Below are 25,222 nucleotides of genomic sequence, written 5' to 3'. Positions count from 1 at the left end.
TTTCATTCCAAACTCTTTTAATCACATCACATATTTCGTTTTATCTCAAAACACGATAGTGATTTGTAGGATCTTAACATAGAAACCGATATTGTATGAGTTTCTTTTGTATACACTACACTTTTCAAAAAATATATATATATACATACATTTTTCTTATCCAAATTAGATAAGTTTTTTGGGTCCGATTAAACAATACATATACATTTTTTTTTGTGCAAAAACAATACATATACATATGCAACAATTCTTTCGCATAAATATTTAATCTTTCAATGTGCATATATATATATATATAATGGATACTCGGCACTTAGATAGACTAAATCCATCAATTTATATGAAATTTTTGAATTGGTTTTGTCCTGGTTTAGAAATCACTACGTGCTAGTCGGACGGTTGGGGTGGGCCTAGCGCTTAGCGAGAAAATTAGAGATTAATTGGGGACTAGTTTTAGGGTTATTTTATTAAATTAATAATAAAATAAAATTATGTAGTATTCAATATATTTATAATTATGTTTATGTGAAAATAAAAATATCAAATAAAATATAAAACTATAGTATTGTCTTTAAAATTATGGTAAACACATAAAAACGTAATCTTTAAAAAATTTATTATTTTAATTAAAAATTTGTATATTAGTTATTGTAAATCATCATAAACTATTAATTTAAATGTCTAAATAACAAAAAATACATATTTGACTTATATTTGGCTCTAAAATAATCATTATATACAAAATTAAATGGGAAGTAATCGGATTAGATTGGTTATAATCAAACTAGACATGTATAATTGGATAATCGATGCTAGGCAGGGATTAGTCATTAATCGAGACGGAGAGAATGGATCTAGCGATTTTGTGGGGCGTAATCAATGCTAGACAAGAATTTTTAAAATAGGGGTTTTGTCATTTTGTCATGAAAACAATTAAAAAGGAATTATCCACTAATTGCCAATAATATCTTAGTTATTAACCTAAATCTAAGTGACTAGACACCACACCAACCTTATAATATGGTTTTATATATTCTGATTAACAAAGGACCAACTGCGTAATAGTTAACTAATTGTTGTTATCCCTTGTCAAGTTCATCTTGTGAATGCACGTACGTCCAAAGCAGCCACACTTTGTTGTAGAAATAAATCGACATGTTCTGAATAACAATAGTATTAACAATAATAATTTTAAGAAACAAAGACCTAATAAATAAACCCGTGATCGATCGATAGAGAAAAATTAAATGTTACAAACAAAAATGACAATAAATCAAAACACGATCACAACCGATATGATTCAAGAAATCGTCATGAACCACACCGACTCTTTCCCCCTTAACCACCTTCTATCTACTTTTTATTTTATTTTTCTGCATTATTATGTAACTGCTTCTTTTATTATATAAGTTTGATATTTAATACTAACAAAAAGATGAAATAGGATACACCAAACAATAATTAATTTTAGTATAGACATTATGTCTATTTCCGTGGAATTTGTTGATATGGATTTTTGTTTTTGTGACATCTTCAAGAAAAATAAAAGAGGCTCAAAAAGCTGGCAAATCGAAATTATCATACCTTTGACCATATATATACCAAATAGTAGTATGAATTAAGATGAAAGCTTAGTGGTGGAAAATGAGAACCACTGATTAATTAAAACACTGAGAAACAAATAAAGAAAAGCCAAAAACTATGCACAAATAATACTTTATTTGGTAAAGACATCTTTATTGGGTATATATGTATTTATAATCTCCACACAAAATTATCACGTTTTTTTATACGTACATTTCAAATCAATGTAGAATTTAAACGGCGTAATATGTTTTCTATACAATCAACAAAAAGAGTGTTGTGTATATCTTCTTCGGGTGATTTGGGATGCATAAGAGAGAAGTCAAAAACTATAGAACAAAAATTGTAGAATCAGAATATCAAAGTGTTAAAAACTATATACCATGCATAAATTTTAGTTTTAAAACTCTAGAAGTGATTGATTTTTGTTGGTTTACTAGCTATCGGTATTTTAATCAAATTTTTGGTCATCCAAAATGGGACATGATAACATTGGATTTCGTCTTTCTAAAGTTGATTATAAAATTAGTCGGTGAAACTTACTAAACAAATGCAAAATCTTAAATACCAAAATCTGTCCACAGAACAAAAAAATATGATTTGATATCAATAACAATACCTGATAGTCTTTAGATATTTATACTATCCTCAAATTGATAAAATAAAAATAATAAGACAATGTTTGTCAAAAAAAAAAATAAGACAACGTTTTTATGTTTGGATGTTACATACAAGTTCACACACTTCAGAAAAAATTGGGACAGATGGAGGAGGCACTTCTATCTCATTTCTCATTTAACTTACTAAACATTGTGATTTGCTACCATCTAGAAGTCTAAACCTTTATATACTTCCATTGATGTTTAACTCCATTTATCTTCTAAAATAAAACTTTTACTTTCTAAAATATGTAGATGGTGACCTGCAAATAATTGAAGAAAATATGGTACCACAACTTAAATACTTATAAAGTTGATAACATATATACATATATATATATATATATATATCCTTTATCTTATAATTCACAAATCACCTGATCAATAAATATCTGCCACATGGATTTTGTTTTCAATTTAGGAATACAGCAGAATAAAAAGAAACTCGAACACTGTAACTCCGCTAAAAAATCGGATATTTGAAGCAAATTCATGTTTTCCGAATAATAAATAAGCCATTTATATGTTTCTCTCTCCGATTAAAATGCTTCTTCAATCACCAAAATCTCTCCACGATCTCAACTTCTTCTAATAACTTCCTTAAGATTCAATATAAAAACCAATGCAATAGCAAGTTTCTTCTAAAAACCACTCGACAAAATGCTCATCAACAAAATGATAGATTTATTTTTTAATGTCCTACCTCTATAACTCAGCAATGAGACCATGGCCACCTTCGGTTGGAAACAATGTAACTCTCTCTCTCTCTTTTCTTGGGTCAATAGTCTATCTCTCTCTCTCTCTCTCTCTTTTCTTGGGTAAATAGTAACTCTCTCTGTTTTCATTTTTTCAGTGATAGAAATCTGTTACAAACCAATAGTTGACGGGACCAAAAGTGAACAACTAGATCAAACATGTACAAGCCGTAGGCAGGAAACAACAATAATGGACTTAGATCTGAAAGATTTGATCATCGAGAGGAGTCACGTTAAGGAGTTCATTATGGTTATATCAGGAGTTCGTTATGGCTAAAACAAAGTCACGTTAAGAGTGGAAACAACATATTCATACTAACATCACGACGACATTTTCATAGAAATGAGAAACTCTTGAGTATCATTTTAATTAGTAACTATTTTTTTTGTGATCTTCCATTCTTCCCTCAAATTATGATTATTTAATGGCTTTATTTGTTAGAGATCAACATATTGAGGAAAAAAATATGTAACTATATCTATATCAAATTGTAGTAAACGGATTACAAAATCAAAAATATTAAATTTCTTTTAACAGTATTGTTTAGATTTTTTTTTTGGTGTGGTTTAACAATATTAATTTAATATTATATTAAGAATATTATTATTTTTCTTCTAAAAGAATAATTCTTAAATAAACAAATTATATTCGTGCATAGCACGGAAATAAATACTAGTATACTATATACATATCTCACAATGGGCTTATTTATATAAGATTTGGTGAAGAAATAATACAATAAACTGAGCAGCTTAAGATTGACCCAAAACTTTAAAAAATGAAATTAAAAAAAAAAAAGAAAAGAAACAAGAATAAGGTATACTTTGCAAACTACGAAGACGCTCCATTCCCAAAGCCAAACTCCACAAATATCGAATTTTTTTTTTAATATCTTTCTAAAAATAAAATAAGTAAGTGTAGGCCTGAGCTGTGTTTGAGCTGTCTCTTTTTCTCATTTAAAATCCCCACCTCACTGCTCTTCTCTCTCTCTTACAACACAACTCTCAAAAATCCTCTATTTCTATTTTCCCATTTTACCCTTCATCCTCCTTCCAATTTTCCAAAACCTCTGCCACACTCTTAACCTCACCGCAGATGTATCGTATACTGACTACGACGACATGATGAAGAACACCACTACCACTACCACTCACTCTCTCCTCCTTCTCCTCTTCTTCACCCTCTTCTCCTTCTCTCACTCTCTCTCAATCTCATCCAATGCTTCTCTCTCTTACAACGAAGTCAGATTCATCCAACGCCGTCAACTTCTCTACTACCGCGACGAGTTCGGCGACCGCGGCGAGAACGTCACCGTAGATCCATCACTAGTCTTCGAGAATCCGAGGCTTCGTAGCGCTTACATAGCTTTACAAGCTTGGAAACAAGCTATCCTCTCTGATCCTAACAACATCACTTTGGATTGGATCGGATCCAATGTCTGTAGCTACACCGGAGTTTTCTGTTCTCGCGCTCCCGATAATCGCCGGATCCGTACCGTCGCCGGAATCGATCTCAACCACGCCGATATCGCTGGGTATTTGCCTGAGGAGCTTGGTTTGTTGACAGATCTGGCTTTGTTTCATGTTAATTCGAATCGTTTCTGTGGAACTGTGCCTCGTAAGTTCAAGCAGCTTAAGCTTTTGTTTGAGCTTGATCTCAGTAACAACAGATTCGCCGGGAAGTTTCCGACGGTGGTTCTTCAGTTACCGTCGTTGAAGTTTTTAGATCTCCGGTTTAATGAGTTCGAAGGAACCGTACCGAAGGAGCTTTTTAGTAAACCTTTAGATGCGATTTTCATTAACCATAACCGGTTCCGGTTTGAGTTACCGGGAAATTTAGGTGATTCTCCGGTTTCGGTTATCGTTCTTGCGAATAACCATTTCCACGGCTGTGTTCCGACGAGTTTGGTGGAGATGAAGAATCTTAATGAGATTATTCTGATGAACAATCATTTGAATTCTTGTTTGCCGGCGGATATCGGAAGGTTGAAGAACGTGACGGTGTTTGATGTTAGTTTTAATGAGCTTGTTGGTCCGTTGCCCAAGAGTGTTGGTGGTTTGGTGGAGGTTGAGCAGTTGAATGTGGCTCATAATTTGTTGTCTGGGAAGATTCCGGCGAGTGTTTGTCAGCTTCCGAAGCTTGAGAACTTCACTTATAGTTATAATTTCTTTACTGGTGAAGCTCCCGTATGTTTGAGATTGTCTCAGTTTGATGATCGGAGAAATTGTTTGCCGGGGAGACCTGCTCAGAGATCTTCACGGCAATGTTCAGCTTTCTTGTCACGGCCGCCGGTGGATTGTCGATCTTTTAGTTGTGGTCGTTCTGTTTCACAGTCTCCTCCATTTGTAGCATTACCGCCGCCTCCTCCTCCATCGCCACCTCTACCTCCACAAGTCTACTCTCCTCCGCCGTCACCTCCTGTTTTCTCTCCGCCACCGTCTCCCCCTGTCTTCTCTCCTCCCCCACCTCCGCCACCTCCTCCCCCACCAGTATTTTCTCCTCCGCCACCTCCGCCACCACCACCACCAGTCTACTCTCCACCTCCGCCTCCCCCACCGCCGTCTCCACCACCACCAGTTTACTCTCCCCCACCGCCACCTCCTCCGCCGCCTCCACCGCCACCAGTTTACTCTCCCCCACCACCACCTCCACCGCCGCCACCACCTCCACCGCCGCCACCACCTCCACCTCCATCGCCACCACCACCAGTCTATTCTCCTCCTCCGCCACCACCAGTCTACTCATCTCCTCCTCCACCACCGCCAGTATATTCATCTCCACCACCACCAGCTCCGATATATTGCGTTCGCCCTCCACCACCGCCATGTCCCTTACCTCCGCAACCACCACATTACTCACCTCCACCACCACCGCATCACTCACCGCCTCCACCGTATCACTACAGCTCACCACCGCCACCGCATCACTCACCGCCTCCACCGTATCACTACAGCTCACCACCGCCACCCCATCACTCACCGCCTCCACCTTACCACTACAGCTCACCCCCACCACCGCATCACTCACCACCACCACCACCAATTTATACATACTCATCCCCACCGCCACCACCACATTCTCCACCACCGCCCCCACATTATTCACCTCCTCCACCGCCTCCATGTATCGAACCACCTCCACCTCCTCCTTGCATAGAGTACTCACCTCCTCCTCCACCGACAGTCCATTACAGTTCTCCACCGCCGCCACCATCAGTCCATTACAATTCACCACCGCCACCATCAATCCACTACAGTTCGCCACCACCTCCATCTCCAGAATTCGAAGGTCCATTACCGCCTGTTATCGGAGTATCATATGCATCTCCACCACCACCACCCTTCTATTGATTCTTTCAGAGGTAAACCGTTTCAATTACTCTTTATCAAAAAGATCAAAAAACAAGACTTCGTTCATAGATTATTTACAGAGATCAAAAAAAGAACAGATTTTAAGAGTGATCAAGATTGTCTAGAAGAAGAAGAAGATGATTTATTCCGATGAAAATAAGTGAGAGTATTATTATTATTATTATTAGGGATTCCAGGAAGGAAGAAAAACGAAAAAAAAAAGTTTGTATAGAGGATGATGATAAAATCGGGGAGCAACATCTTCTGCTCCATTTGTTTTTCTTTCATTTTGTGTCTTTTTTTTCTTCAGATTAATTTTATTTTTATTTTTGTGTTCTATTCAGAGAGTTCCTAATTCCGTAGTGAAAACTCGACCACATTTTTCTCTTTTTTGGGGTTTCTGTTTTGATCTTATCAGACGAAGATCTCTAGGCTTCTTACATTACTTCACTTGTTTCTTGCCACATTGATCGAATAGAACCCATAAACAATAAGATTCGTAATCTCCAAAGCCGGTGGTAGATCGAGAAACATTATACTGTATTATATACCACGCGCAACTGATATTTTTTATTTTTAAGTTAACGTTAAATCAGTAATGATAAAAGGCGTTATTTAGAGTAAAATATGTGTGAAAACAATAAAGTTATTGAGAATCTGACTATATGAGAAGTTAGAAGTCATCGATACAATTGTCAAACAAATTGCGAAGAAGAAGAAAACAAATGTGTATTCTTTGAGTTTTTTTTTTTTTTTTTGGGTTTTTTTGGAGATATTTTATTTTGATAAATTTCTTGAAGAGATATTTTATTTCTTGACTTTTAGTTTTTGAATTAATAATAACAATGGGCTTCACGTGGGAAGGAAATAGACTCTCTCTCTATTTGGTAGATTCGAGTAAAAATTCAAATTTTATTAACAAACTAGTAAATTACCCAAAAAAATATTAAAAAACTGAGACAACAGAGAGATATGACTGTGTGCAATAAAATTTTAATCTTTAAAAAGTTTACCACCAGTTAACAATTTGTTATTACTGCTTGCAGCTGATACACCATTGTTAACAACATGTTTAAACAACCATGATTAACTCCTAAACAAACAAAAAAATTAAAAAAGAGAAAAAGTGAGGAATAAGAGCCTTGATTGCCGCAAAGATTTTTAGAATAGTGCTAGTAGTATTGACTTGACTTATTTGAGAAACAAAGAAGTTAATTCGGCTCTTTCTTTGAATGCTGTGAATCCTTAATTTGTGGGTCGCTTCATTTCACTTTTTTTTTTTTTTTCTTTTCCTTCTTTATTTAATATTTCAACCTTTTTTGTTTGTGTTGAAAATCGAAACAGTAGAATCCTGCCGACAGTTCAACGATTTCTTGCGTCAGTATCTATTTACGAGTTTACATTGATTTTTGTGTATTTTTATTAGGAATTTTACCTTTTTATGTCATCACTCTTTCTCTTTTGGTGGTAAGACAGATTATAGTATTGATCGAAATATAATAGTATCTCAGAATTAGTACAAAAACGCCTGTCGTACCGGATTTGTGCTAACCGGATCTATTGACAGGAGAGAACAAATGTTTTGTTCTTTCCCCAAGTACAAAATCGGTTTAAGTATAACAACAACAACAACAAGTTGCTAAAATATTATAGGTGTCTTATGCGAAAAAGGCTTGCAACTCTCATTGTGACAAATTGAAAATACAGAGTTTTTCTTACACGTTAGTATCGTCTTTACGAAATGGAATAATATAAATGGATTCTTGTAGTTCTTATAAAAACTTACATAATGGAATATTATTGTAGGCAGCAATCTCAGGAAAACGATAAGAAAAAAAATAAGGGACGAAATAAGTGTCCTGCATCTAAGGGTTTTAGGATGCCATTACAGTTTGGGGCTTATATGGTTTACTACATTAACTAGGTACAGGACCCGTGCGTTTGCACGGGAGTATCCCTATTAAAATTTAATTTTATATAATTTGATATTATAATTTAATTTTACTTAACCTACACTTTTTCGTTCTTTTTTTTAATAGGTCGGTATTATCTTATACATTTGTAGTGTTGTTTTAACTTATAAGAAGATGGATTTGGTAAAATAATATAACAGTCGTATTTTGTAATAAAATATTATAGTTTATATTATTTTCCTATACGCTTTATGAAACGATAACTCAACTGACTGTATTACCAAAATGAAATGAATATCCTATCAAATGTTTAGAAAGAAATATGTTTTAAAATATATAATAGTGAAGATCTAAATGACTGAATGTAAAAGACTATCTGAATCTTTAAATCATTTTGAACTTCGAAGTGCATATATTTCATTTTAAAAAAAATTATTTCTAATTGAGTGAGGTTGTTAATACGTAATTCCTTATTTAACAGAAAATAATGGATAATTTTTTGTATAATAGATATTATTTCGGTTTGGAGTATAATTGATTTTATTATGTGCTGATTTATTGGAAAGACTATGAATTCATTTAGAGGATTCACACTTATTTAGGAGAATATTACAATACCAAATCATACATCATTTACATCTATAATCTAGGAGAATAAGTTATTAAAATCTTAATTGAAATATATAATTGATAGACCTGTAATTAGTTATGTAGTTTTCCAAGGGGATTTAGGTGTTAATTAGGAAACGAATATTCGTTTTCTGTTTAATTGATTATTCTCAAAAAGGAGAAATTATCCTTAAATATCGAACAGTCGATGAGTTATATTATATATCGTCTTCCTTTTTTAATATTTTTTAATTAAAGAATTCTTGTTAATTTACAGGAAATTATGAAATGCATAACTATTGATTTACAAAATCATCAAAAGAGATATATTTTCGTTTTAGAACAAATTATTATGCATTTGTTCCCGAGATAAAGTGATAGAGTGAATTTTTAAAATCATCAATTATATAATTATTGGTGTAAAATTAAGAACATTTTTTAAATAGCCGTATAATTATATAATTATTGGTGTAAGGCAAAAATTTATGTGATGAATAGAAAGATTAGAATATCTTCAATATCATATCCAACAAAAACTTTGTACTTGATTAACTACTGAAATCTAATAATATTAAAAAATTTAAAATTATTCGAATGTAATACAATTAATAATGAAATTATGGCAATCACATTATCGTGTTTATTCCTAGTTATTAATACATATGAAATCCTTTATTTTTTCGAAGAATTAATTTTGTAGTTTTCATGAGTTATTTTGATTCTCTTTCGGGGATTTGGTAAACCGTCTCCTTTGCTTAAATACTGAAACCAAATCTTGATATTATGTGTCTGGTCATTTGGTTCATGAAGTACAGCTTTTGAAACATGTTCAAATGTAAGATAGATCTTGTTAGTTAGGTGTTGGATGTGTAAAGAAATCAAACTTTGAATACTTACCGAGTAAAGGTTTCTAATTGCTAAAAAATCCTGTTTTTTTCTTCTTCTCTGCCACTGTTTTTCCTCCAAATTATAAACGAACTAAGGAGGATGTTCATCATAAATTATATTTGTAGATGACTGGTATTTGCTATTACGTTCGAACCATGATGAGAAATGACTCACGTAAAGCTTGACAAAAAGAAGGCATGTGAAAATTGAAGATTAAATTTTTATGTTTGCTATGGTGAGTGTTAAGAAGAATGTTATTTATAGGTGAGGATATGCATGTGTAGGATTTTCGTTTATGGAGGATATTTTTTTAATTTTTTTAAAATAAATAAAACTACCCCGTGGTACACCACATGTCTATTATTTTGTTGATATATATACTGTTAATGGTTGTAGGTAGAGTTTTGTAGAAACTCTTGATTCGGAAGTTGAGAATATACATTTTACGATTTGTTAGTTATGATTTAGGAATGAATGATCTGGCATATTCTTATTATGATTTTCAATTGATATTATTGGATTAATAGTATACATTTAAATCTAATAAGATCTTACCAAATATGTAATCGTTTATTAAACGCAAATTAGATATTTTCTAAGATGTATTCATCTTGAATTAGTTGCTATATTATAGGGATGTGATTAAGAGGATGTGATTACATAATTTGGATTATCAATTCTTTTTGTCAAACTCGGTCCTAAAAATTTGGCATGCAAAATAGATATTTCCTAAGATACAATGGGCATTAATTGGCATTAATTGGATGTAAATAAGTATGATATGGATTAAAAACCGGCCCAAAATATTCAGCAATCTTAAGGAGGATCCGGATAATTGAATCGGTTATAATTTTAGTTAAAAACCCGACCCAAAGTTGGCAAAAAGTGATGGCACCCTATTGTACTCCAAAAATGTATTCCGAGCTCTATATGTGGATATACTTGTTTGGTTACAAATATCCTAAGATAACTTTTAATATATATCCGTTTATAAAAATTCAAATCACATTATATGCTGAAAAAAATCTAAAATTTTATTAACCTTATGTATTAAATAGTAATTAAAATAATTAAATATAAGATTAAATAAAAATGAAAAGAGAATTATATTTTAATCTAACATAATGATTTAAATTAGATAGATATATTTTAGGAAATTAATTATATCAAATAAGGAAATAATTGTGTTTGGTTGTAATGATTGTAGAGAATTTAGTTGAGACTTGTTTGGATACAAAGATAAGAGAAGATGACACAAAAATGTATTTCAAAAATGTTAAGATAGATGGGACAAAGCTGTCTTCTCTTTCGATATATAGGAAATACTATTGTGAATTGATGTTTTCTAATAAAATCTAATATTATTTATTAGTTAAATTAGATATGCTTATAGTGAGTGTCACAAAACATAACTTTCAACACAAACAAAAAAGGGTTGAAATATTAAAATATGATAGTATTATTAGTTAAATTAGATATTTACAAGTTTTATCATATGTATGCAACACATTACATTTCTTAACATGCGAATGCATTAATAAAAGATTAAAGTGAATGAGTATAAACGAGGATGATGCTTTCGCGGGGTGAGTGGGGGCTGACAAGTCTATACGTTTATTCTTGTTTCGCATATGATTTGAAATTTACCCTAATATCTCTTTTTTTTATACTCAATTCTCATATCACTTCTAATATTTAATTGCTTTCCACTAAGTCAAAATATAATTGTACTATATCACTTATATAATATATAAAACGGAAGTACACAACTTTTTTTGGTACACTATATAATTTTTATAAATTTATTACAAAATAGGTTATACATTAAATATAGGTTAGTTACAAAAAAACGTTATAGATTAATTAGTCAATTCATGGACTATATGAATACACTTAAGAACTAGGTGATACCTCGTGCTACAACACGGAATTAAATATTTTGTAGTTACCTTTTTTTTTATAATTTGTATTTTTGTAATGTAATTTTTTTATTTTAAATTATTTTCTTTGTTTATATAGTGTTTATTTGTATATTTTGGGTTATACAGTAAATTGAAAATCTTAATAGAGTAAGTAGTTTGTAGAATGTAGCTTTTCACGGAAACATATACACCGCAATATTAGATAGTAGTTTTGTAAGAGAATAGACACTCCGCAATATCGGATAGTAGTTTTGTAAGAGGATAGATACACCGCAATATCGGATAGTAGTTTTGTAAGATGATGAGTTTTTCTTTATTTTGGTTTGTCGTCAAAAGAGGAGAAGTTGCTTGTTAAATTTTAGTGTGAAATATTTCAATAGTTAGGAAACCATTGTATTTATAGTGAACTTAGGTATATTTAGGTTATCATTTAGAAGTTAATCAAATCTCAGCAAAACTGTAAAAAATCAATTTAATTTATAGTTTGATAAAAATACATGTTTTAACGGGTTTAACTCAAACTTTTTTTATATTTTAAAATTTTAAAAAAAATTTAAGAGTAAAAATATTAATATTACTTAAATATTTTTAGACTTAAATATATTATAATATTTTAAACTTTCGACGGAGTTCAAATTTTATAATAATTTAAACATTCTATAAAAATTTAAATATTTATAATCTCTTAAACTTTTTTTTTAAAAACGTACATATATTATAATATGTTTACTTTTTAAAGTTTAAATATGCTCAAATATAGAACCAAATTACACTGTTAAATTTGAATACTTGATAAATCAAGTTTCCTGCTCATTTGTACTCAAAACATATTAGTCATATATTTATAGTGATTATGAACCATATTCCAAAATATTTAGTCGATGTGGGATATACAGTACACATTTTCTGTAAATTAGTTTACAACTTTACATATATATCATTTATGCGTTTTTTATTCTTTCCATCTATACTAATCATAATTAATTACTATAATTTCGTGAAGGAAATATTAAAAAATCTAAACTAAAAGATGGTTTGTTTTTATTTAATTGTATTAAGTTGATTTGTTGTTTCCGTTAATATCTCACAATATAAAAGCAAATCAAATAAGTTTACATATATATACAATTTCGTATTTAATCTATTGATTATTTTGGAAGCAACAACGTCACAATCCATAATTATTAAAGATTTCTCATTATTATTAATATTCGTAATAATTATAGGGATTAAATATGGTAGTAGTTAATATTTGATATTACTGAAACCATTAAATACTCGGATACAGTTTCCTTATTTATAGGGATAATACCTCTGTTTAGTTGTGTGAATAATTATTCTTGAATCAAACCAAATACATGATCCGAATATTATAATCATGGATTACAAACGGATTTGCGAGTTTGATTTCTTCTATTATCGGGTTAAAGAGGATCCGCGTCCTGACCCGGTCGTAATTAAGTGGGCGATTAAGGGGTATAATGGTCATTTACTGAAATCAAAACTATAGGGTAATTTAATTAACTTAAGTGATTCTAATAATTTTTAATGAAAGACGTACCAAAATAAAGTCATGGTCCAATTTTTTGAGTCTAGTGGGTACTTCAGCTTTAATAGTATAGATATCCCAAAGAATCTTCTTAAAGAGAATATTCCTATACAATTTCCTAAATAAAATCTTTAGTATTCCATGTATTGTTACAAAATATATACTCTTAGACATAAAAATATATTCTTAGACGTAAAAAGGAATAAAATCTTGGCAATTTATCACACTTAATCATGATATCCGAGATCTTATTCTGCAACTGAAAATAAAATCTTACCTAAGCACATATCATATTAAAAACTTTCACCAAACATGTTCAAAAATTAAAATAAAAATAAACAACAAACATAACCATTTCTCATACATAAATTACAAAATTAACAATATAAAACTTACAATAGGTATTTTTTTTTAAGTCATTATATTAGCATATGATTTTATTGTATAATGTTTTATCAAAAAAACTTTTAAAAATAATCATATCAATTATATTATAATATAAATAAAAATAATATAAATAAAAAGAATTTCAACCCGTGCTCTAGCACGGATTCTAATCTAATCTAGTATATGTAGATTTGGAACTTGAACATACATTCATCTAAAATGTTAGAATTCGTTGGAACATAATGCTCTTTAGTACACTTGCAACTTGCAAGTCAGATTTTAAAAGCCAATAACTTTTTTCTTTACTTTTCATATTTGTGTACTTGGAATATTATTGGTCAATGAGTTATTTAAGACTTAGGAAAAATATGATAAAATCTTAGAAATTTTTAATACTAAATATTGAAAACTTATCATTATTCGCATGCGTGAAGTTTCTAACAAATAACGGGTGAGTGGATACCTATCTAACGAGATATTTAAGACTTAGAGAATATAGGTTGCATTTTTTAAAAAATCTTTAATATTATCGTTTAATATTGAAAACTTATTTGCCAGGACATCTGAACAAGGTATTAATAAAGTCATTATAGAATACTTTGAATCCTTGTATGGCTCGCAAAATAAAGGCAACATAGACAAGGTGATACAATATATAAGGCCTCGTGTCTCAAGTGAAACGAATGCGGCTCTAACTAAACCTATTAGAGAGGAGGAGCTTCATCAAGCTGTTCATAGTATGGCAAGAGAAAAAACTCCAGAACCTGATGGTTTTAATCCAGGTTTTTATCAAGATCATTGGTCCACAATTCACACAGGTGTGTTCAACTTTGCTAAGTCGTTTTTTAATGATTGCCAACTAGACCCAAAAATAAATAGTACACACATCTGTTTAATTCCAAAAATAGATCAATCTTGTGAAGTTAAGGACTATAGACCGATCAGTTTTGCCAATATTGCCTATAAAATCTTATCAAAAGTTTTAGCTGATAGACTTAAACCGTAGCTGAACACCATTATATCTGCAAACCAATCTACTTTTATTCTTGGTAGATTGATAACAGATAACATACTAATTGCTCATGAACTCTTGCATTCTCTTCATACTAAAAACATGGTTCACCATTATATAGCCACAAAGCTTGACATCAGTAAACCTTTTGATAAAGTTGAATGGTGTTTTGTCGAGGTAGTTATGAAGAAAATGGATTTTTCAAAAGTCTGGTGCAGCTGGATTATGAAGTGTCTCTCTACAATATTGTATTCTGTTCTTATTAATGGTCAGCCAGTTGGTCTCATAAAGCCACAGAGAGGTATACGCCAAGGTGATCCTATCTCACCATACATTTATTTGTTATGCACGGAAGCTTTATCTGCCTTAATTCAAGAAAACATTCAATTGGGGAAACTTCATGGGTTTAAAGCCAGCAGAAATGGCCCAGCTATTTCACATTTACTTTTTGCACATGATTCCTTGCTATTCTGCAAAGCTACAGAGGAAGAATGTAAAACTCTGCTGGATATCCTCAATCAATATGAGCAAGCATCAGGTCAGGCTGTTAATTTTCAGAAATCTGCTATAACATTTAGCAAAGGTTTTGATTCGAACAAAAGACAACAAATTTGTCAAATGTTGAAGTTTCACAAAACGCAAGGCTTTGGTAGATATCTTGGTCTACTTGAGTTCATTGGAAGGAACAAGACAAATGCTTTCTCCTATTTAGCAGAGAGAATAGATCAAAAAATTTATAATTGGTACACTAAGCTTCTCTCATCTGCAAGTAAAGAGCTGCTACTCAAATCAATCGTCACAGCCATCCCTACTTATAGCATGTCTTGTTTCCTCCTACCCTCAAGAATAATCAATCAAATTACAAAAAGTATGAGACATTTTTGGTGGTCAAGCAGTAAGGAAAAGCATAAGATCCCTTGGGTACCATGGCAAAAAATTGTTGATTCGAAAAAGGATGGAGGATTAGCGATAAGAGATTTGAAAGATTTTAATATCGCTCTTCTAGCTAAGCAGAGCTGGAGAATCCTCCAGAACCATCTTCGCTTATGGCAAGGGTATTTAAGGCAAAATACTTCCCAAAGACAAGCCTCCTCAAAGCAACAGCCAAAGCAAATTCAAGCTATGCATGGAAAAGCATTACCCAAGGTACACAACTTATTTCTCATGGTTTAAAATATATTGTTGGAAATGGGGAACAAATTGAAGTATGGAATGATAATTGGCTCCCTCTAAATCACCAAGACCACCATCTGGACCAGGAGCACACATGTATTCCCACTTGAAAGTTAGCGATTTACTCTATCAGGGTCATTGGAATGAGGAGCTTCTTTATTGCATCATGAATCAGGAAGATGTTTCTCACATCAAAAACATTCGTCCTACTATTACAAGATCTCCTGATGTCATAAGTTGGATGCATACTAAAGATGGTGTATACACGGTCAAATCTGGATACCATCTTCAGCGTAAGCTCTCTCATGATGCTTCCCTCATGGTAAATTCTGTTCAAAATCACATAGCTTCCAGCACGTTTTCAAAGATATGAAACCAAAAGGTTCCACAAAAAATGAAACACTTTTGGTGGAAATGTCTTCACAATGCTTTACCAATTGCAGAAAACCTTAAGAAGAGAAGAATACTACGAGATGATAACTGTCAAAGATGTGGTGAAGCTATAGAAAGTACTAACCAGTGTTGAGTAAGTAAGAAAATCTGGAACCATTCCCTTGGATCTTATCACTCAGGTACATTTCCTTTCTCAAACTCAGTCCATCAGAACATAGACTTCTTGCTGAGTTTAAATACAACCAAAGAAAGGATGCAAGCGTTTCCCCTTTCATTGGCTGACATATATGGAAAGCAAGAAATGATCTTCTTTTCAACAATAAAAAGCTATCAATTCCAAACATTATCAATAACACTTTTATGGATTTACAACAGTGGAAAGATAGCTTAGTATACAATCAAGAAAATGCAGAGACTGAAAAATCTCAAAAGACTGAAAAACAGGTTTTAACAAAATCTGTAAGCAAATGAGAGCTTAATTTGAAAGCCAATGAGTACTATTGCTTTGTTGATGGATCATGGGTCTCCCCTTCTGAAATTGCAGGAATTGGCTGGGTTCTTTATAACACAAATAATCAAATTATTCTTCTAGGCAGAGCATCCATCAACCCAACGGATACATCCCTTGAAGTTGAAGCTGAAGCATTAAGGTCAGCTGTTTCTCATTTTAAAAGGCTTGGGTACAACAACTTAAAAGGCTTGGGTACAACAACGTGATGTTTTGCGGAGATGCATCCACCTTATTTCAAAAGCTTCGTCATATGATGGAAAAAGAGCAGAAGTACCAGAATGAACACTCTTTTCTTGCCACTTATTTGCAGGACATTATGAATCTTACTCGATCCTATACTAACATTTCTTTTGTTAAGATTTCTCGTAATGTAAACACAAACGATGATAAGTTAGCAAAGGAAGCTAGAATAAGTAAGTCAAGTTATGTAATATCATGGATGTAAATTACTGTTTTATCAAATAAAAACTTGTTGCCAACAAAAAAAAAAAAAATTGAAAACTTATAGCTTTTTCATGTAAAGTTTTAAATGGATAATCGATAAACTTTATCAATTAAATTCATAAATTTTCATATTTATCTTAACATTTTTGAAGTACATTTTTGTGTCATCCTCTCTTATCTTTGTATCCAAACAAGTCTCAACTAACATCTACACAATCCTTACAACCAAACACAATCATTTCCTTATTTGATAATATTAATTTCCTAAAATATATCTATCTAATTTAAATCAATATGTTAGATTAAAATATAATTATCCTTTTATTTTTATTTAATCTTATATTTAATTATTTTAATTACTATTTAATACATAAAGTTAATAAAATTTTAGATTTTTTTTGTCAACCATTGGGCCACAACTGGCCGGCCCATTAGCCAAATTCCTATATTCGTAGGAGCCGGGACTCAATTCCAGGTGTGATGGTGGCTTCTACAAATGGACTTATCTCCTGCCACTGCACTAAGGTCACTTCACAAAATTTTAGATTTTTTTCAGCATATAATGTGATTTGAATTTTTATAAACAGATATATATTAAAAATTGTCTTAGAATATTTGTAACCAAACAAGTATATCCACATATAGAGCTCGGAATACATTTTTGGAGTACAATAGAGTGTCATCACTTTTTGCCAACTTCGGGTCGGGTTTTTAACTAAAATTATAACCAATTCAATTATCCGGATCCTCCTTAAAATTGCCGAATATTTTGGGCCGGTTTTTAATCCATAGCATACTTATTTACATCCAATTAATGTCAATTAATGTCCATTGTATCTTAGGAAAGATCTAATTTGCATGCCGAATTTTTAGGACCGAGTTTGACAAAAATAATTGATAACCCAAATTATGTAATCACATCCTCTTAATCACATCCCCCTATAATATAGCAACTAATTCAAGATAAATACATCTTAGGAAATATCTAATTTGCGTTTAATAAACGATAATAGACCTGTGGTGTACCACAAGTAAAACCTAGTATCAGTTATTTTTAATGGATAACCAGGTATACAAATTATTTTGAGAATTGACTAGAAGGATTTTTAAAGGGGACTAGGTTGGACTCCGTGCTATGCCGCGAGAGTGAATTTTTCTTATATTTTTTCGAATTTCATAATTTAATATATGTTGTTTAAAATCAAGTTTCATAATTTTTTGATAATTTCAATGGTAAATTTTTATTATTATGAGTTACACCATCATCATATGATACTTGAATTTTTGATTTCATAAAATCAGTTTTGGCTATATTTTAAATTTTATTACCCAAAAAAATGATTTTAGAGATTTCAAACACTTAGTTCTTTATTTGTTTCTCACTCACAAACCCTTTAGAATAGTAACATAGATTACTGTTTGATATCTACATTGTAAATGTTTTTGATGGATCTTAGTCTTTTAAGCTTAGCACTTCAACCTTTGTCTTATCTCACATAATTTATCTCTTACAACATATTATACTTGTTCTCGTCTTTTAGTCTATCTATTTTTTCAGTTAATATTAATTGTAGACTTAAATAAACAATTACAATTATTTAACAGAAAAATTAAATAAACATACTCATTTACATTTTTTTCGCATACTCATTTACATATATGGGCCTAAACTACAATAATAGCCCAATGGCTTTTTTACCTTCATTGACCAAGTTACGTTTATTCTCCTTTGCGTCTTCGTCTTCTTCTTCCTCTGCGACCACACCACCAATTCATCTGGTCATGCTTCCTCTTTGTTCTTCATCATCATAGCATCTTTCACTTCTAGTTTTCCTTTATCTTTTGCAATGAATCAACTTCCAACACTCCCTCTTGATTCATTTGCTTAATCCCCAAAATCCAATTCAGGAATTTGATCCAAAGGCTTCTTCTTCTCCTTTGTGATTCACCTCTTCAATGTATGAATATCTTTCAAGACATTGTCACAGCTTAGTGGTGAGTAATCTTGCTCCCTCATGAATCAATTCTCCTTAATTGTTTTTGTTTTTTGGTTTGTGAACTGTCTCTCTCACGTTTTCTTCTTTAGTTGTCTATGCAACCTCGTTCTGGTCCCTTTGTGGTGAACTTGAAATGATTATATTTTCCATCTCTTGTTAGTTTCATATCATAATATCAAAACAATCCACATAAGAAAACCATGGAAGTATACAACAGAGACGGGGTAAACTACCAACCTTGCAATAGTTTCCTTCTTCAACAAAGTTAGTTACTTTTTATTAGATGATAATACAGGGCAATTTTCTACACAAACCTCTGATTATATTGATGGGAGTTCAGAAAATAGATTAAAGTAACAATCAGCGGAGAGAAAGGGAGGGATCATATTGCATCAAAACCAAATGTCACAAGACATAGACACAGAGAGAGGGAGGGAGAGAGATCGGCAAACCTGGAATTCAACAAACTGATATTTAATAAAACGTAGCACAAGACTTGATTTTCCAGCCCCCACTTCTCCAAGTAATACTCTGAAGCACTTAAACCAAGTTAATCACCTAAACAAAAACAAAAAAAGAACAAAACAGACTTGTCTTCCGCTATAGGTGTTAACAAAGAGACCTTAAGTATCCACAATTAAATACCATAATCATTCCACAAAATTTTTTTAATATCCAGATAGTTCATATTGCTTCAGATAAGCAAATCATTATAAAAGTATCAAAACCACCTCCTTATTGTTTTTTTATCGAGAGCCCAAGTTTACATCTTTGACACATAACATATCATAACACTAACAGATTTGCTTGGATATTACAATTTTCTGGATTTAGAACAGACCTCAAGCTGATTGTCAGAGATTAAGGACAAGGACACCTTGAAACTTTTCAAATGCTTGAGTTTCAGTTTTCGACCAGACAAACCAACTCGGTCCAGTAAATGCTATGAAGCTTGTTGCAATGTACTCACAACCTCCACAGCTTCTTATTGTTTTATGATAAGAGATGTGGTTTAAAGCTAAATAATCAAATCAAAACTAAACAATATGTGACCCATCTCTAAACTTATCTCCGTAGCTATCACACATCAAGTTCAAAACATAAACCCACAAAAGCAATCAACTTTCAAAAGGGGAGTTAGTTTAATACTCTTTTGTGAGCTCACATCTGGGAACAAAGAACCATCGTGACGGGATCGTATTTCGCATGACGGAGACATCGAGATTTGAGGGAGACAAGAAGAAGAACCACCGTGGCGGGATCGCATTTCGCATGATGGAGACATCGAGATTTGAGAGAAACATCGACCTATTGCTAATATTGTGAGTAACCAAATATTGTGCTTAGCTGTATTAATTGTTTTAATTTGATTGGATATTTATTTTAATTGATGTGCCAATCTCTCCTTCAATACAAAAGCTGAGGTGTCATGCTCTAGTGAGAAACAATTTTTATCGAATTGATTCTCATCAACAACACAAACATATGTTTTTTTTTATTTAGCACATCATCATCCCATAATATGTGATTAATGTTTTGAAATTTCACTTCACAAATAATGAATGACCTTGGTTAGCTAACAAGTTTAGAATATCCTTTTTGAAGTAAAAATATAGAATAATTAATTTAAGAAAATAAGGTTTTTCATGCATATTGATTTTTTTTTGGTTCTACCCCTACCCTAATTAATGTATTGTTTTATTTGATATCATAAATTAATAAATTAAAAGAATAGAGATAAAATTGGAAAATCTATCAAAATTTTGTATTGAAACATAAAATGGCAACTAATAGTTTCTAAAATGACAATAATTTGAAATGAAAGAAGCGTATTCTAAAGTTAAGATAGAGTAATAGGTTAGAAATGTTTTTGTTTTTGAACGAAATGGTTAGAAATGTTTGTTGATGTTTGTTAGAAAAATCCAAATATGTCTATTTGGAAGTAGACGTTGGCCAAATCATTTGCCAGTTTTGTTTAGTTGTTTTTTGGTTTTTATTGTTTTATCATTCGGATGTAAAATTAAAATATTGTAGTCGGAGACTTGATGATAAATAAATAAATCAAGATATTTTCAAACTATAGATAAAAGTAAAGTAAGTAATTTTTAAAAAATGTATAATACTATAATCTTTTGAAAAATTATTAAAAAAGAAACTGAGGTGATTTAAAAGTGGACCGTATTCAAGACTTAAGTAAATGATTAAGAAAGTTTCAAAATTTAAGTATACACCCGACTACTGATACACCCCATGTGCTTTGTACTTAGTTGTGGGCATATATAAATGCATCAATACGTATGTTATGTCTGGTGCATAGGCACACGTATGATTAGTAGATGACGTAAAATATTGCTTTGATATTTACAGAAAGTTTCTCCAAATACATTCACTTTTTTTTGTTTGTATGTTATTAGATTTATCCAGTCTAAGTATTAAACCAGTTATCTAAATAAATCGTTGTCAAAATTTTTTATGTTAGTAAGACTTGGATTAGTAGCATAACATAATTGGAAACATTATGTCATGGTAAAATAACAAAAATAAAAGAAAATTGCAGAATGAGAACTCGTAAAATATCTTAGAATAACAAAATTGTAGGATTTGATACGTTTTGCGCCTGTTTTAGAAATCGTTAGGCGCTAGTCGGGGGGTCAGAGTGGGACTAGCATCTAACGAAAAAATTTGAGATTAAACGAGATTAATCGGGAACTAGTTTTAGGGTTATTTTATTAACTTAATAATAAAATAAAAATATATAGTATTAAATATATATAATTATAGTATTATCTTTAAAATTATGGTAAGCACATAAAATCACAATTTAAAAAAAAAATATATGATTTTCATTAAAAGTTTGTACATTAGTTATTGTAAAACATCATAAACTCTTAATTTAAATGTCTAAATAACCGAAAAGTACATATTTGATTTATATTTGGCTCTAAAAATAATCATAATATACAAAAATTAAACGGAAAGTAATCGGATTAGACGGATTATAATCAAATTAGACAGGTATAATTGAATAATCGATGTTAGACGAGGATTAATCATTAATCGAGGCAGAAAGGATGGGCCTAACAATTTTGCGGGACATAATCGGTGATAGGCGGGAATTTTTAAAACAAGGGTTTTGCAAAATGAAATAATTTAATATGTTATTGCCAATATACACTTATCAATTCGTATATAATAAACAAATATAGCCCAAAACGCAAATAGTATACAGTTCCTTTGGTTCATTGATGGTCTCACATTATATATATTATTGTTTAGTTTCAATCTTAGCTCTCACCCAAGCCAGAGCTTACATTATTTTTCTTTGCAAAAAGCGATAAAAATGTTAGTCAATATATCAAACATAATGAGTGCATTATAGTTAGTTAACTCATATCACGCAGTACAAGGTTACAAACCATGCATAATACATGAGCAGTGTCATGATTAAATTTAAACCAATGGACCACGGGTGGAAGTCAATAGCAGAAAAACAAAATTTGTATTTCTAACATAACATGGAGAAAATCGAGATCAACTATAGTTATCTGACTCGACTCATACCCATCACATTAGGCCCAATTTGGATCTGTTCACAGTTGGCTCAATTTGATCATTGGCCCATACCCAAAACCATGTGTATTTTTCAATAAATTGGTGGGAATGAGGCATTGAGAAGCTTGTACTATTACTCTCTATGTATTTTTCATACTGGCAATTAGTCCTGGGCGTTCGGTTTAACCGGTTTATTCGGATCGGTTTGTTCGGTTTTGCAAAAATTCGGTTTCTAAAAAATCCCACCGAATAGACCCGAAATAAATTTCGGTTCGGGTCGGTTCGGAAGTCGGTTTGTTCGGATCGGTTATTGACAAAAAATTCTGTTCCGAAGATGAACCGAATTTTTTCATATTCGGTTTTTTGTTCTGTTTACTTTTTGCAAGAAAAAATATTTACATCGCAAAAACCCAATAACAACAACCCAATTGACAAAATTAAAAGGCCAAACCTAATAAAATCTCAAGCCCAATCCAAATTACAATAAAAAAGCCCAAATCCATCTAAATTTAGGGTTTTTGGTTAGGCATCGTTTCTAGCTGGTTCCGCCGTGTGAACTGCCGTGAGTCTGTGCTTTCATGTTCTTCACCCTCTGTCTCATTATTATCTACCAAACCGTCATTAGATCTACAAAACTCATAAATTTTAGCATTAGATCTATGTAAACAGATGCAGAAATAAACAAAACAAAACAAAACGACCCTAATTAAAGTTAGGTTTTAAACTTTGAAATAAACATAACAAAGTAATTAGGATTTAAGATTTGAACTAATACATCTGGAAAAATCCAGAAGAATAAAGAAAAGAGATAAAAATCAGAAGAATAACAACAAAGCAATCGACTTGAACAAAGTTAGGGTCAGGTTTTGACTTTGAAATTGTTTAGAAGAAGAAAGAACAACAACTTACCAATAGTAAATTAGAGTTTAACGAATTTAGACCAAAGGGATTCTTCTATTGACAGCAATAGACGAGTTGTAGAAGATGATGATGGATTCAAAGGTTTGGCTTTCACCATTTTTTCGCAGAGAGAAAAAGAAGCAGCCGCAGGGAGAAAAAAATGAAGGGAATTAGGGTTAATAAAATTTTATTCCTATATATATATATTTCGGTTTATGTAAAACCGATTGGTTATGCTCTGCCGAACCGAACCGAACCGTTAACCGAATTCTTAAATTAATTTCGTCGATCGGTTTTTCTTTCTTTACAACTCGGGCACCGATAACCGAAACTTTCGGTTTATCTGGTTCGGTTTAATCGGATTCTGCCGATTGCCCAGGACTACTCGCAATGATTCTTGATCTTATTCATCATAATCTAATTTCGCCGACAACGTAGTATATCCAATAAAGAACTGAACCATTAAAACAAAAATCGTTTACAATTTCTTGTGTGTGTTTTTTATGTGTCCAGCATAAAGGCCCGGCTCAATATTTTATAGGACCCTGTGCTAAAAACTAAAAAGGCCCTCTCTAAACCCTTAAATCCAAAAAAAAATTACCTTACTTACGTGACACATATTTGCTGTATTCATCTTCTAAACCTATGGTCATTTTTCCCTAGTTTTTTCTAAACAAAAAACAAATCTGCAAACTAAACACACTAAAAATTAAGAAAAAAAAATCAGGAACATGTGCTCTCGTTTACCGCTGGCACACCCCTAGAGCCGGGCCTGCATAAAAACGTCGGGAGATGTCGCAGTTACACAAGATAACCCAATTGATGATCAGCTCTTTGATATGCAAAAGTGTGTCGTCCAAATTTTATGGAACAAACTAACTCAAATCATTGATGAAACACCCTTAAAACAAGTTTTAGGGTTTTAGACATGTAATGTAACTCATTTCTTAATTGTTAAAAGTTCCTCAAAATAAATTGAGACATATAATTAAATATATTGTACATCTTCATGTGATTATAATCTATATGTTTTTAGAGAAGTATGAACCGCATGAGAAAGTGGTATACTCAAAACTCATGGATGGGGATGAATAAAAGAAGGAAAAAAGTCAGACATAAACACAAACAAGAAGCACGCGACGAATCTTTGTTGCTTTTTGACTGTTGTAATCCTCTTTGAGTTTCTGATTGCCAAGTTTCTCCCCCACCAAAATAGTGCTTCTAATACAAACTCACCATTATAACCTTTTGCACGTTCCATCACTATTCACTAGTAGATTTTTTTCAATCGTTATTCACGTTAATAAACGATGAATTAAAATTTAACCTTTTACCAAAAAAAAAAAAACGATGATTAAGCCATTAATCTTTCCAATATCAATCAACTTCAGTATCCGTTCTCGTATTTGATTTGGGTTCTTCAAAGGTGCACAAACTCCACAAAAGATTTATCTCTCTTTTGAGGAGAAAATAAAACTATGATATTTCTCCACCAGTACATGAAGATTCGATGTGACTACAACAGAACATATGATGTTCACACAAAAATGACCATAATTTATTTTTGGTCGAGTAAAAATTAATAATTGTGGGTGTCATCTACGATATCCATCCATACTTGAA

General features: G+C 31.8%; 1 protein-coding gene, 1 long non-coding RNA gene and 1 pseudogene across 2 annotated transcripts; 2 read left to right on the top strand and 1 right to left on the bottom strand.

The window, feature by feature from the left end:
- Window positions 1–3,817: 3,817 nt before the first annotated feature.
- On the top strand, window positions 3,818–6,736 carry LOC109131050 (leucine-rich repeat extensin-like protein 4). Its single transcript, XM_019241530.2, has one exon. The coding sequence runs from the start codon at window positions 4,121–4,123 to the stop codon at window positions 6,347–6,349; it is 2,229 nt and encodes a 742-aa protein (XP_019097075.2). The 5' UTR covers window positions 3,818–4,120; the 3' UTR covers window positions 6,350–6,736.
- A 7,620-nt stretch (window positions 6,737–14,356) lies between these two features.
- On the top strand, window positions 14,357–17,151 carry LOC147920537 (uncharacterized; annotated as a pseudogene).
- Window positions 17,152–23,023: 5,872 nt separating this feature from the next.
- Window positions 23,024–23,774, bottom strand: LOC104766374 (uncharacterized). Its single transcript, XR_764017.3, has 2 exons — window positions 23,609–23,774; window positions 23,024–23,326 (listed from the first exon to the last, which is right to left on the bottom strand). It is a non-coding gene; the product is annotated as an uncharacterized LOC104766374 (long non-coding RNA).
- Window positions 23,775–25,222: the final 1,448 nt, after the last annotated feature.

This window comes from Camelina sativa, chromosome 19, assembly GCF_030686135.1.
Source record: "Camelina sativa cultivar CO46 ecotype springtype chromosome 19, ASM3068613v1".
Taxonomy (NCBI): domain Eukaryota; kingdom Viridiplantae; phylum Streptophyta; class Magnoliopsida; order Brassicales; family Brassicaceae; genus Camelina; species Camelina sativa.
The sequence above is the reverse complement of the archived record's forward strand: the minus strand, read 5'-3'. Positions and strand labels throughout refer to the sequence as shown.

Coding starts and splice junctions, on each gene's coding strand:
- LOC109131050 (XM_019241530.2), top strand. CDS start 4,121: ATGATGAAGAACACCACTACCACTACCACTCACTCTCTCCTCCTTCTC.